The 13,510-nt window shown below is 43.0% G+C and overlaps 3 protein-coding genes; all 3 read right to left on the minus strand.

The window, feature by feature from the left end:
- Positions 1-3,824: 3,824 nt before the first annotated feature.
- Positions 3,825-4,142, minus strand: GSBLH_T00002997001 (uncharacterized protein; the record flags this gene model as incomplete). Its single annotated transcript, XM_013041651.1, has 1 exon — positions 3,825-4,142. One exon carries the CDS (start codon positions 4,140-4,142, stop codon positions 3,825-3,827), a length of 318 nt encoding a protein of 105 aa, XP_012897105.1.
- Positions 4,143-4,768: 626 nt separating this feature from the next.
- On the minus strand, positions 4,769-4,840 carry GSBLH_T00002999001 (uncharacterized protein; the record flags this gene model as incomplete). The annotated part of the gene is made up of 1 exon (XM_013041652.1): positions 4,769-4,840. The coding sequence occupies one exon, from the start codon at positions 4,838-4,840 to the stop codon at positions 4,769-4,771; it is 72 nt and encodes a 23-aa protein (XP_012897106.1).
- A 6,400-nt stretch (positions 4,841-11,240) lies between these two features.
- On the minus strand, positions 11,241-12,301 carry GSBLH_T00003001001 (Translation elongation factor EF1B; the record flags this gene model as incomplete). XM_013041653.1 has 4 exons in its annotated part: positions 11,241-11,681; positions 11,711-11,952; positions 11,983-12,221; positions 12,256-12,301. 4 exons carry the CDS (start codon positions 12,299-12,301, stop codon positions 11,267-11,269), a joined length of 942 nt encoding a protein of 313 aa, XP_012897107.1. The 3' UTR covers positions 11,241-11,266.
- Between the last annotated feature and the right edge of the window lie 1,209 nt (positions 12,302-13,510).

Genomic DNA, 13,510 nt, shown 5'->3' on the forward strand with positions numbered 1-13,510 from the left:
ATGAAGTAGCAATGGAAATGCAGTCATTTTCACAAATTATGACGAACAATAGCTGAAATGATGATATTTCACAGGGATCTGTTTTAACACATCCTGATACGAATTACATAGATCATGCATAGTTTTGCTTCAAAACAAACAAAATCCAAACAAACACAATTCTGTCATTTCATTGGTTTAACACAATGTTTGATTCTGTTAAATCCATTTTCATAAAATAACTAATTCTGAGTAGCAGGAACAATACTGTTGATACTTAGTACTGGAATAACCAATCGATGAATGAATGAATGATTGGAGTTTGTAGTAAATTCCGATATTGTTAGTTGGAATGCACAATGATTGGTATATAGTGGTTGTAATTGAATGATTCCTAGATATTATGACAGATTGTATGTTATATGTGAATAGAATAGTACTGGAATGATTTGTGTAATTGGTCACAATCTATTGAATGAATATGAGTTGGATGTACAAAGATTGCATAGCATGGAGATGGTTTGTGCCATGAATGGATGAAAGAAAGGAGAAAAGAGAAGAAAAGAAGAGAAGAAATAGTATTCATTGCTTAAGATCTTAATCCATTCAATGATATGTATTAGTTATTTATTATGAATGTAATACGTGATTATGATAATGAAGAGTGAATGAGAGAGAATCGAAATGAATGGGAATGTGATTGGTTGCGATATTGGAGTTGGATTCGATTCGATTTCAGCAATTCAACACTGAAAAGTAAACAAACAAATGAATGAATGAATGAATGAATGAGTAATCCTACAAACATCGATTTGAATTGAGACCATACTGTGATTATGTATATTTTGTACCATAAGAATGAATGATGGATTGTTGACAAGGAAATATCGTTAAATCTGTATAAAGTAAACCAATCATGTGAATTGCAATGGGATATCTGAATGATTATACGATCAAATGAATGAATGAATATATGAATGAATAATATCTTATCTAAGAATTGATTGACAATCTCAATACACTACTCACAACCAATGATCTGTAAATCAGTAACAAGTATGTCATTCATTTATTCATTCATTCATTCATTAAATCTATTCTATTCTATATTCATTCATAGTATCATATTTGATTCACTTTGGTTTGGATGGCTGATTGAATGATTGAATCAACCAACAAATCATTGAATGAATGAACGAATGGATGAATGAACGAAAGATTCTCTCTCTGTGGAGTGATTCACAAAACAACAAAGACCTTTATCACAACCAATGAACTCTAATTCTGCATCAATAATGTCATCGATTCAATCTTTCATTCATTCATGCATTTGTTCATGCTTTTAGAACTGTTTAACGCATGATTGATTGATTGATTGATTGAAACAACAATCATTATTCAGTATCATTGTTAAAATGGTAAAGAAGAACATCATAATAATCAGGTATTATTGATTTTTAGATAATTATAGAATCATGAATTGTGATCAGGAATCGGTTTGAAACAAACAAACAATTAATCAATCAATCAATGGAAATGTTCATAACAATGACGAGTCACTAAACAAATCAAATCAAAATTATAGATTTACCCGTAGATCTCGACAGGATCAGCGAGAATGGAAGAAACATCTATGAATCAAATCAAATCAATCAAACTATACTCGAAATTGATTTTGATCGAACTTTCCAGAATGAACCAGGTAGATCGACATATTGAAGATTTGGAATATCTAAATACTATCAATAATCAATATGCAGAAATACTTCTCAATATTACTATATGAAAATATACGAAACTACATTTTTCAGAAGTTATTGATGTTAGATTTGGAAGATCTACAAAACAAGTCATTTTGTATCAATTCATTATTACTTCGCATCGTCAATGAACTTGAATCATAATTTCTTCCTTGAAGTGCACATCCACCGAGTTGAATGGATCGTAATGATGGAAGATCTACGTCAATCATTTCATTCAAATTCATTCAATACTTTCAATTATTGTTGATAAGGAATAATTGAATGCAAAATCACCTAATGTAATGGATTGTAGATTTGGAAGATCTATACATTCAAATATACAATATCATATCAATACCTCGAATCTCAAATGAACTACACCAGAAATTGTATGAATCACTTTCAATTGTCCCAATTTGAATGGATTGTAATTGTGGTAGATTCTTCAATTCAAAGTCGCCTCCAAAATCACTGAAACTATATTCACCAATTTGAATGGATTCCAATGATTCACAATTCAATATGTGAAATGATTTCGATTTATCATCTCTAGCATCATTCTTCTCTTGAGTAAATGAATTGTTTCCGATTATGATAGTTTTCAATCGATTCAATCCATCAATTTTGAATGTTTTCACTAATCCAAAACATTCATCACCGATTTCGATTGATTCCAAATTATACAACAATGAAACATCCCAATCAACCAATACACAATTGTCACTCAGTTTCAAATGTTTCATTCCCATATTCAGTGGTTTGCTTCCATTTCCTTCATACTCAGTATTACTTTCAATTCCATTACACCATTCACATTCATTCACTAATTTACCATATCGATCATACACTTTTCCTCTTCCAAATCGCTTATCATCACACCAATATCCTTCATATTCAATACATCCATTATTATGATAACTCGTTCCATATCCAAATCGTTTCCAATTGATCATTATGCCCTTGTACACCAATATTCCATCATCATTATACATTTCACCATATCCAAATGGAATTCCAATTCTACCTGTTTTTTCTTTTTCTTTTTCTGCCAATACCAATCCTTCAAATCGACTTCCATGATCCAAATCCACGATTCCTTCTACCAAGAATACTTCATTATATGAAATAGCACCGATTTGATGATTTCCAATCACTTTCAACATTTTCTGCTCATTGAGTACAAATCCTTGATTCATGAATATTCCATTGTTGAATTGTAATACTACACATTGTCTATTACTCAATATGAGTGAAATCCAGCCATTTGGTTTCATTTCTTTACCCAAGCATCCCTGCACATTTTGAATAATGGAACTATCAATATGATAGTTATTAATAGCAGAATTGACAAAATCAGCAAACTTTTGCATGGAAATAAAAAGAAATATGGTAAAACGGTTATTTTGGAAACAAGATCTGTTTCATTATTTCTCGATAGAACACACGTCATGGATTATTGTGTATGGCTTTGATATGCTGGTGTGTTACAAACTAGAATACATAGGATAAAATCACATTTTCTCCACCCATTTCTATTTTTCTTTATTTCGGTGCATTTCCATCTATTCATTTATTTTTGTGTTATTTTCAGATACTTATAGCTATAATTGTAAATTATTACGCATTTTGATCACCTTTACTCTCTCATGTCAGAATGGCTGTTCTATTAAGTCTAGAATGGATATATGTTCTTCAAAATATATCAATTATGTGGTAGTTAATATTGTTTTGCAACAATCGAACTCACAATAGTGAATACTGTTGGAATGGTTTGATTCGTAATAGAGAGTATGGCAGTAGTATGTAGAATGCAAAATCCATCATGTCTATTTGACAAGTGGTTTGTTGTATTGATTCTCTGTTGATACTTCGATTCTCTTCTGTCACAATGACCATCCATATTGAGTACAAAGAATGATGTTGCAGAGAAAGGAATGTGGTTCATAGATTGAAATGGTGAATAGGAATCATAGTATCATTAAACAAAACAATCGATTGAATAATATGATGGATGGAATGCATGAATCCTATGAATGAAAACCTTGCTTTCTATTTGATCAACAAAACAATGTGAAATGCAATGTGATTAACATAGCAATAGTATTAAATAAACAAGTAATATTGAGTGAGTGAATGAATATGCCATCCATCATAGAGATCTCTTCCACTCACTTCCACTCCATCTTTCCATTTCACTTCGCGAGTAGCAATCCGAGTTTCTTCATCGATCCAGTATCCTCGACCATTTCGAAGAAACGATTCTTTCGATTCATCATACACGAATTCGTCAACATAGAGGGGAATTCGATTCGAAGCGATGGTGTTGTTACCGTTTCGCTTGAACTCCGTCATGATAGTTCCCTCGATTTTGCGGATGATCTCCACAAGCTTGTTTTCCTTCCAGATCCCTTCAAGCAGCATGGCACCCGTTTTATCGTCATATTGGATGCCCCATCCTTCTCGTTCTCGCTTCTCGTTAAACTCACCGTGATAAATCAGGTGATCACTCGCATGCGAATAGATTTCCATACGCTCGCCTCGGACATGGTCTATAATACGATGAAAATTCTTGTTGTCCCAGATTTCATCGAAGGACTGCACAAAAGCGACACATCCTTTTTCAAATCGGGTAAAGTCACCGATTTCGCTCTCGTCCGCATCCACCTCAAAGCACATCTTTAGTATGCCATTTTGGAATAGACAAACCTTCCCAGCTCTCGTCAACGTGTATTCATCCTCGTGATCACCTTGATAACATTGGAGGCTATAGTTGCAGCCGCCAATAGTGATTTTCTTTGCTTCACCAAGCGTTATGTAACTGTCCAGGAGAAATTCGCTTCCCTTAAGTTCTTCCATTCTATCTATTTGGAATCACAAATCCTTAGCCTCTACTCTTTGAATCCGTAATTTGCAGCCAAATATAAAGAATTTATGAAGAAAACAGAGAGATCAGTTTGTTTCCTTACACCTAAGTATTCTTCATATTTAAAAATTATGATAGAGTGCTACCATATACACATTGGATCCAAGATTTCCAAGTGAAGTACTCACTTGTGTTTCGCATCATTTTGTTCACATTTTTGTGGTTGAAATAGTTCGGAGGTATAGATATTTATCATAATAATAATATCAGGATTGTTTGGAAACACTCAGAATGGAAAAGTCCATTTTGTTGTCTACTATGTCTGTATAGGTTGTATATTTATGATATCATAGTGAAATCGTGTTATGAAGCAAGGATTTGGTTGCTCACTCCACTATGTCTAAATAGTCTATATTATCATTATTATCATTATTATTATTTCGATAATCCAATCTATCCATCCATGATTCTAGCCAAATCATTTTGACTTGGGAATGGTTGGGTTTGAAAGCAATTAATACTAGTAAAACTAGTAAATCAAATCGAATGGAATGGAAATTGGTTTTGATCCAGTGATTTTCACACAAAGAACCTATCTTCGCACATCGTTAACCATTCACTCCATTTTCTATCATTTCCTTATCCTAAACCAACCAACTAACTCTAAATACACTATCTTTCTTTCTATTTTTCTTTGTTTCAACTATCAACTCACAGCACTCTATTATTATTATTGTTATTATCAACTAGAGTCGTTTGGTTCCTCGTTCTGGATTATTCTGTTCATGTTTCTAAATCATTCCAACACCCTACACACTCTAAATCTACATTTTCTTTCCTTCCTAAACACATTTTCCATTCTCATTCAAATCCTACAATGCTTCAACCATTCCACATCTCTACAATTCCATCCATCTATCCATCCATCCATCTTCCAAACCAAACACCGCAACCATTTCTCTCTCAGCAACTGCCAAATCGGTCTGGATCGTGGAAACGTGGAAACATCGCGACCCACGGCGCACCAGGCGTGATCGACGAGGTGGGCGCGGATGAGCGCGCCGGTCACGTCGTAGGCGAAGAGGAAGCGGAGGCGGAGGCGAAGAGGAAGCGGAAGGGATCGGTAACGGAGACCACGGTGGCGTTCTGCGCCCAGTTGGACAGGAAGAGATCCAGAGAGCCCGGTCGACTCTGCACACCTTCGTAGGGAGCCACGGACCCCACCCCATCGCCCACCAGATTCCTGCTCACTCACACCCACACCCACACCCACACCCAGAGCGAACCGGTGAGCGAGGAGGTTGGCTCGCCGTCCACCACCAACACCCAACGAATTCCGACGTGGCCATCGTGGACACTCCGAATTGCCTGCCCATCCACTCGGCACTGCCCACTTCGCTCGGGACGCACTCCAGCGTGTAGGAAGTCGCGGGGATCCCACCCTCCAACACGTGCCACACATCGCGTCCCGCGGGGAACCAGACGGTTCGGCGGAAGGAGGAAGGAGGAAGTCGCGGGAGCGCGAAGCTCGCACGTGGCGGTGCAGAGATCATGGAAGGATCCGGTAATCGCCATCGCACAGTCCCACTCAATACCCTCCGCCTGATTCCACACACACCGCATACAGAACCGCGGGGATCTTCTCTTGGCGGGAGAGATACCCGGTGAACGCGGCCACGCTCAGATAGATGGGCGCGTGCTGCACGCTCTGCACGCTCTGCACGCTCTGCAGGTCCAGGAAGCAGTTCGTGCTGGCGACCTCGCTCTCGCTCTCGCTCTCGCTCTGGATCACGGCCATCGACGCCATCCACGAGCGTCGCACCACGTAGTACCGAATGCTGGCGCCGCCCAGCTCCGCCGGCTCTGCCCACTGCACGCACAGCGAGGTCGAGGAGAGCGCGGCCACCTCGAGGTTCTGCACCGCGCCGGGCGCGACGACATACGCGGCGAGGGTGATGGGAGAGGAGGCCTCGGAGAGGATGGAGCACGCGGCGGAGCACAGCGCCACGCGCACCCAGTAGGCCACGCACGCATCGAGAGAGAGAGAGAGCTCGGGTTGCTGGACGTCGCCCTCTTGGAGGAGCGCGTCGGCGGCGAAGAGCTGGGAGTGGGAGCCAACCAAGGCCTGCACGAAGAGCTCGCACCACCACCAGACCCAGCGCACCTGCGTGGCTTCGAAGGCGGCAGCAGCACGACGGGCGCGGAGGGAGGCAGGGAGGCAGGCAACAGCACGACGGGGCGGTAGACGGAGAAGGACGCGAAGGCGGACCAGGAGGCGCCCTTGCGGACACGCCAGCTGATGGCCATCACGCTGTTCACAATGGCGCCCGCCACCAACACGGAGCGCGTCTCGAAGAACTCGCTCTGCACATTGCTGCCCATCAAGGCCATCCATCGGGGCTTCATCGGAGATGCCACTGCTCCAGGGAACCTCCATCTGCACAGACACGCTGCGCTGCGCTGCGCCCACTCCACTTCCCTCATACCAATCGCGCTCTCCACAATCCGAGCAGGCCACAACCGAACGCCAACCGAACGCCAACCGAACGCCGGCGCGGGTCGAGAAGGTCGCGATGAGGGTTTCCGCGGGGAAGGGGAGGCCGTTTCGGGACACCAACCTGTTGGCATTGATGTAGAGCGTGCGTGCCTTCGCAGAACCGCGGGAAGGAGCCATCGAAGGCGAAGGCGAAGCCAATGGTGTAGTCGGAGATGGAGATCGCGGTGGTGGGATAGGAGAACGTGGCCTCGGCCAATTCAAACACGATGTGGATGTTCATGGGCTCGAATGGGTCGTTGATCACCTCGCCCACGCCCACATTGCTCGTGCAGTACATCGTGGATTGCTTCCCATCTCCCATCGTCCACAGCGCCACGTCCCTCGCCCCATCGCCCGCCACGCAGCGCAGCGCAGCGCAGCATCGGCAGGATGGGCTGGCAGGAGCTCGTCCCCTATCGATCGATCGATTCCCACTGCTGATAGGCGTTGCACCCATCCGTGATCATGCCCCACTAGTCCACATCGCACTTCGTATCCAACACTTGCCCCAAGTGCCCTTCCGGCTACCCCGCCGCTTCGTCCGCGGGGCACACCACCGCCACGCACCTCAACTCTCTTCCATTCCAACACTTCCCACACGCCCGCACCACGCACACCTCCACCTTCCCATGCTCCACAGACCCACAAATGCACAACTGCACCGTCTTGGAACTCGCCTGCTCCCACTGGCCATTCTAGTTCACTCGGCTCGTATCAATCAGAGGCGAGGACCGTGTCCACAGCAGTTCGCATACTTCGCCTTCTTGTCCCATTCTCCCAAGTTCCACACACGCTCCGCTTCTACCAACCTACAGCTCTTCCTCCCATTGTTTGCCCTTTCACTCGTCGCAAATCCGTTCTCTCTACCACACTCCACCACCTCACAATATGAAAATGAAAATACGAGAAACAGAACAGCTATCCTAGGCAAGAACGTCGTGCCTGTACCAGATACCTCCCACGTTGCAAGTTATCTCCATGTATCCGCGGTCACACATGCCATGAATGGGTTTGCCACGTTGCACAGTTTGAAGCACAGAAATTCCTCACTCGGAACACACTCCACACAGCAAAAATGGAACCAGGGTCCACCGCCATTATGGTATTGAATGCGTTCACGATGCATATCTCACACACACAGTTTAGTCAAAGTAACGATAGCGCACACTACACTAGCTTCTTCAAACACACCAACTTGAGGACAGAACCCATCCCAGCTACAATACTTACACTCCCACAACACAACACACAAAAACACATAGAAGTCCGAAAACAAAACAAAAGACAGGACATACAAGTCCAATTCCAAATTTTGAATACATTCAAACCCAGTAAGACGAATCTAATAGCTTTTATTGTAAAACAAATGATTTCAAAAATACACAGGAATTGTGCAATTGTGAAAATAGTGTTGAAATTGGGTATGAGTGGAAGAATAGATTTCGAATAGGGAGGGAGTTGTTTTTACTGTGAAGTGGAAGGAGATGAGCGGAAATGGGATATTGTGGAATGAATAGATCGAAGAGTGTTGTTTCCAGTGGAAGCGTTTTGTTTTTCGTTCTATTCATTTGGAATTTTATCTAGATGGGATAGAAAGAAATAGGGTATGTAGAAGATGATGATAGGAATGAAAATGGAAAAGCTAGCGATAAGCAGTTTTTGGGTTATCATTTATAGTAATAATATGTGATATGTGTATAGTAGAATCGAATAGTAGAGTTTGTGAGAAAGGTGGGTGTGTCGTTGAAGAACTGAGCAAAATAATGTAGAATACATAATATATTTTATACGAACAAATAGAGATATATTCATATTCCACTGTTTCTAGGTTTTTGGATAGTTGGTGTCCAGTTTTTGTCGTTTTGATGCACTCTGAACCTATCAGAGTTTGTTATATTGCTAGAGAATACTATCCCTTATTCTAACCCATATAGTATCCCCCACCTGCCAAATAATGCAGAATATCTCCTATTTAAAGGAAGGATCGAATTGTACACCACTTCAATAGGGATACAAAGTGATTCACAATGTTGTTCTATTACGAGCATGAATAACAATAGTATATATAATACTTGCTGTTTGAGTTGGTTGATGAAAGTGAAATGCTTTGGTTCCCAACTCATTAGGATGAATAGAATTACTCACTAATAGCGATATCAGTATTGTTGATGATAAAGCTGAAATCCATAAGAATGGACTCTATGGGAATGAGTAGTTGTCCAATATCAAGCTGTGACACATATCTGGCTGATTTGTTGGAAGCAACAATCAAACTATTACTTTTCAGATATATATATAGAAGATAGACATTGATATCTATCTATCTATCTATCTTCTTGAATTCCTTACTGAAGTTGTACTTACAAGATATCGTGAATGAGATGTACACATTCGAATTCAATGAGATCGGGCGGTCAGTCGCATCTCTCAGTACCCAGTCAATGGAATCCAAGTTCGATTGTTCAATCACATCGATCGATAGGTTGTCCCAGGTGATCATGTTGTTCAGTCCCATCGATACATGAATCAGGTTATCGATCAGCGGACTCTTGAGACCGAATGTTTGCGCATTGATACTACTGTACACTCGGATCACATTCATGCCGTTCGTGATGTCGTAGGGTTCCTCTGGGAATTAACACCTCGTGTGAGTATGTCCCCGCATCGATTAATATCACTTGATCGGATGGTACGTTGTGCAGCACGAAATCGGTATAGAGAGTGATACAGACGATATGTAACATTGATCGAATGACAGAGGATTGTCCAGCTTCACTTCCTTCTTCGTAGTATTGCCGAACACTTCCATCATACTGAACTGGTTCATCAGTAGAATTGAGGAAGGCACTTGATCGTACACATCTTCGATCGTCAACTGGAGTTCGAATTTGCCGTTCAATCGCATGATATTACCATCCATATCGCGGAACACGAACATCAATCGATCGAATCGGGTTATCATGGGAATGGAGATGTCTTCCACGGTGCGGAGATAATTAACCCCGGGATCGTCAATGATCATTGTGGTAAGCAGATTGTGTTTTGGTTGGCAATCTTCAGATCGGAGGGACGCACGAGGGACGAGTACACTTGGATCACTTGGCGATTTCGCGTGATATCAATCACGTTCGATCCATAGAACGAAGCGGGTAGAATGACCATTTGTCCTTCCAAACTGAGGATTTCTCGAATGTCCGGAACATTGGTGAAATCGATGGTGTGTGTGGACTGGATATAAATACATCCATAACTCGAAGCCTTCGTAGATATCGAGAACGTAGTATCAATCATAATGTTGAGGATGGCAATGATTTGACCGATCGTGTAGTATCCAGGAGGAATCATTAGCTCCTCGTCATTGGAGTTGGTGACCACATTGGTAGAATCCACATTGTTCAACATGAAAGGATTGGGTGTGAAGAGGACAGTCATGAAAGTGATGTAAGGATTCCGATACTTGTAAGGGTTGATCCATTCGAACGAATAGTTGGTGGGTAGGCCTTGGATGAGTAAGGAGTAGTGCATGGCTTGCCTCTCATTACCATAGACAAAAGGGGTGAACATAATATGCTAAGGATAGTTGTTCACACCTTGTTTCTTATGAAAGCCCAAAGCTACAAGTTGTCCAGGGCGAGTAACGGCGAGCGATGGAAAATGGGGTCTAAGGGGCGACTTCGAGAGGCTAGCTAGCAGTTGACAGGGTCTGAAAAACAGTTTTGGTCGAAAATGTCCAAAATCTATTTTCGTGCAAAACGTGCCAATACATAGCAATTGCTTAATAATAATAATAACAGTAAGAATGGATGAATAAATGTGTAGAATGGAGTGGAGAGGAGAGGATAGAATGTTAAATGTAAAAGTGAAAAATAAAATAGTAAAAGAACAGCATCGAGACTTCTCAGCGAGTCACCCACACTGGTACTAACTCGACTCGTGATGACTTAGCTTCCTAGATCGGACGGGTTAGGGCGCTTTCCATCAGATATGGCCGTTCTCATTTTATTATTATTCAATTACCTATTTAAACATCACATTCTTATCATCATTCACTCACACTCCATTTCAATTCTAGCCATTTCATTTCTCTTCTTTTCATTTCATTATTCCTAACAAACAATCCATTCATTCATTCAACACCCTCTAAAATTACTTCCCCACCTGCATCCGCACAAACCCTTCAATCGCCACCTTGCACCCCGCCTGTTTCCCCAGTTTCTCCACCATCTTCCCCACGCTTCCCTGCTTCTCATCCAACGCGAACAGCTGGTCCACCAGCACTTTCTGCCGATAGAACTCCCCCAGCTTTCCCTCCGCCATCTTCTTCGCGATCTTCTCCGGCTTGTTCAGCCGTTTCACTTCTTCCTCCACCAATCTTCGCTCGCCCGCCAAAATTTCGGCGGGGACTTCTTCGCGGCGGAGATACTCCGGACTGGCCGCCACGATGTGCATTCCGATCTTGTGCAGGGCATCGCGATCGAGTTTACTCGCGTCGCCGTCGACGGCGAACGAAACCAACGCAGCGATTTGGCTCATGTGCGGACCGACGGAATTGTGCTCGTAACTGGGTGGAAAAGGAAAGGTAGGACGTACCTGCAGAGAATGCTCGAGGGAGAAGCGGTCTCGAGGGAGGCGCAGCGATGCAGCACGATGTTCTCTCCCATCTTCGCAATCGTCTCGTGGAGGCGATCAGCGACAGAAAAACCGTCAGCGAACTTGGATTGCTGAAGAGCGTCCACCGAGGTTACGCCCGTCGTGAATACTAGGGAGGAGATGTCTCGCGCCAGTTTCTGGAACTGATCGTTGCGAGCCACAAAGTCCGTTTCGCAGAGCAACTAAGACTAACAAACTCGCACATTTCACACTTCCACCAAGGTAGCCTTCTTCTCTGTGATGGTAGAGGCAATCACGCCCTGCTGCGTAGTTCTGGAACTCACTTTGTTCACTCGCTTCATTCCCTGCTTGCGGAGCACTTCCACTGCTTTTTCAATGTTTCCGTCCACACCTTCAGCTTGCAAAGCTTTCTTACAATCCATCATGGGAGCACCCGTGAGGTCTCGGAGCTGCTTCACCATGGCAGCAGTAACGGTTGCAAACGGGCGAACTAGTGTTGATACAACAGTGCTGAGCGGATATACTTGAAATGGAGCGAAGGAGAGGAGCCGAAATGACACGCGCCAGCATGATCAAAGAAAAAGTGTTTGTTACAAACAAGTCGAATAATAATTACGTTTTAAAGGACCTTTTTCTTCTCTTCTTCCTTCGAAATCATCTTGGCATTCTCCCCGATCTCCGCAATTGCTTCGAGCGACTCTGGACAAAACAGCAATTGCAGTCGTTCGGAGGACAAGACCTGCTTCAACAACTTCGGATTCTTGTGAATCAGCAGCTTGTATAGCGGCGTGTTCTTCATAAACTACGCAATACATGAAGAACAAAGCGAGTACCTTCACAACGATCTCCGGATGCGACCGCACCACCGACGACGCAGCACGAAGCTGCTCTACAATGAAAGCTCGCTAAAACCCACACCTTTGGTAAACTTTTTCGCCTGCTTGACGTGCAATGCGCGCATGGACGCCGTATCGCTATTTTGCTTCATCCGTTGATTCGCTCTGCGCATGAACTCGATCTTTTGATGAAACAAACAGAAAAAAACGAACATGCTCGGGAGCGAAGACAAGCTTTCTCCCAATGCCTTCCTCCAGACGACGCAGCACTTCGCTGCGAACCTCCGGAGCGAAGGGATGGTTGCGAGAGAGGATCATCTGCATTACCAGCTTCACATTCTCATCTTGCTGGATCATGCGATCGAGTCCCGGGTTTAATTCGATTAGTTTGATGATGAGTGGATGAGAGAGAAGACACCCGCGTACAATCGCTGGATCTTCCAAAAGAGCACGAAAAAAGGGAGTTTGTGAAAAGGACTTCATGAAATAGTCGTCCGTAAGGTACGTTTGCCACAATTCCTCAAGGGAATGAGAGAAAATGTATTTCTCGGCTTCCTGCGTGATCTCGCTGAAAGTTCGTATACTCCGACTTTCCTCGGTTTCGCTACTGCTGTGGGGAGTTTCAGGGGACGACTCTTGCTGCTTTCCGTTTTGTAGGCACATGCTGATCAAGTATTCCTCCACCTGCTCCTCTTGTTCTTGTATTGATGGCTTATCGATGTCATGCTTAATAAGTCCTGTGAGAACGGAGTTATTTGTAAGATCTATGAATCACACACTCCGATCGCGTCTTACTGTAGTCTTGAAGCGAAGAATCGTCGTTTAGAATCGTTCCATAGTGGAGCAGCGACAAGGTTCCTCCGCACAGATTAAGAATAGTGAGAACTTTTTTCTTCACGTCCGCGACTTTCTCGCACGGCTCGACGGAGAGCGTGAGGTTTTG

The sequence above is a fragment of the Blastocystis hominis genome (genome assembly GCF_000151665.1).
Source record: "Blastocystis hominis, Singapore isolate B (sub-type 7) whole genome shotgun sequence assembly, scaffold_23".
NCBI lineage: Eukaryota > Bigyra > Opalinata > Blastocystidae > Blastocystis > Blastocystis hominis.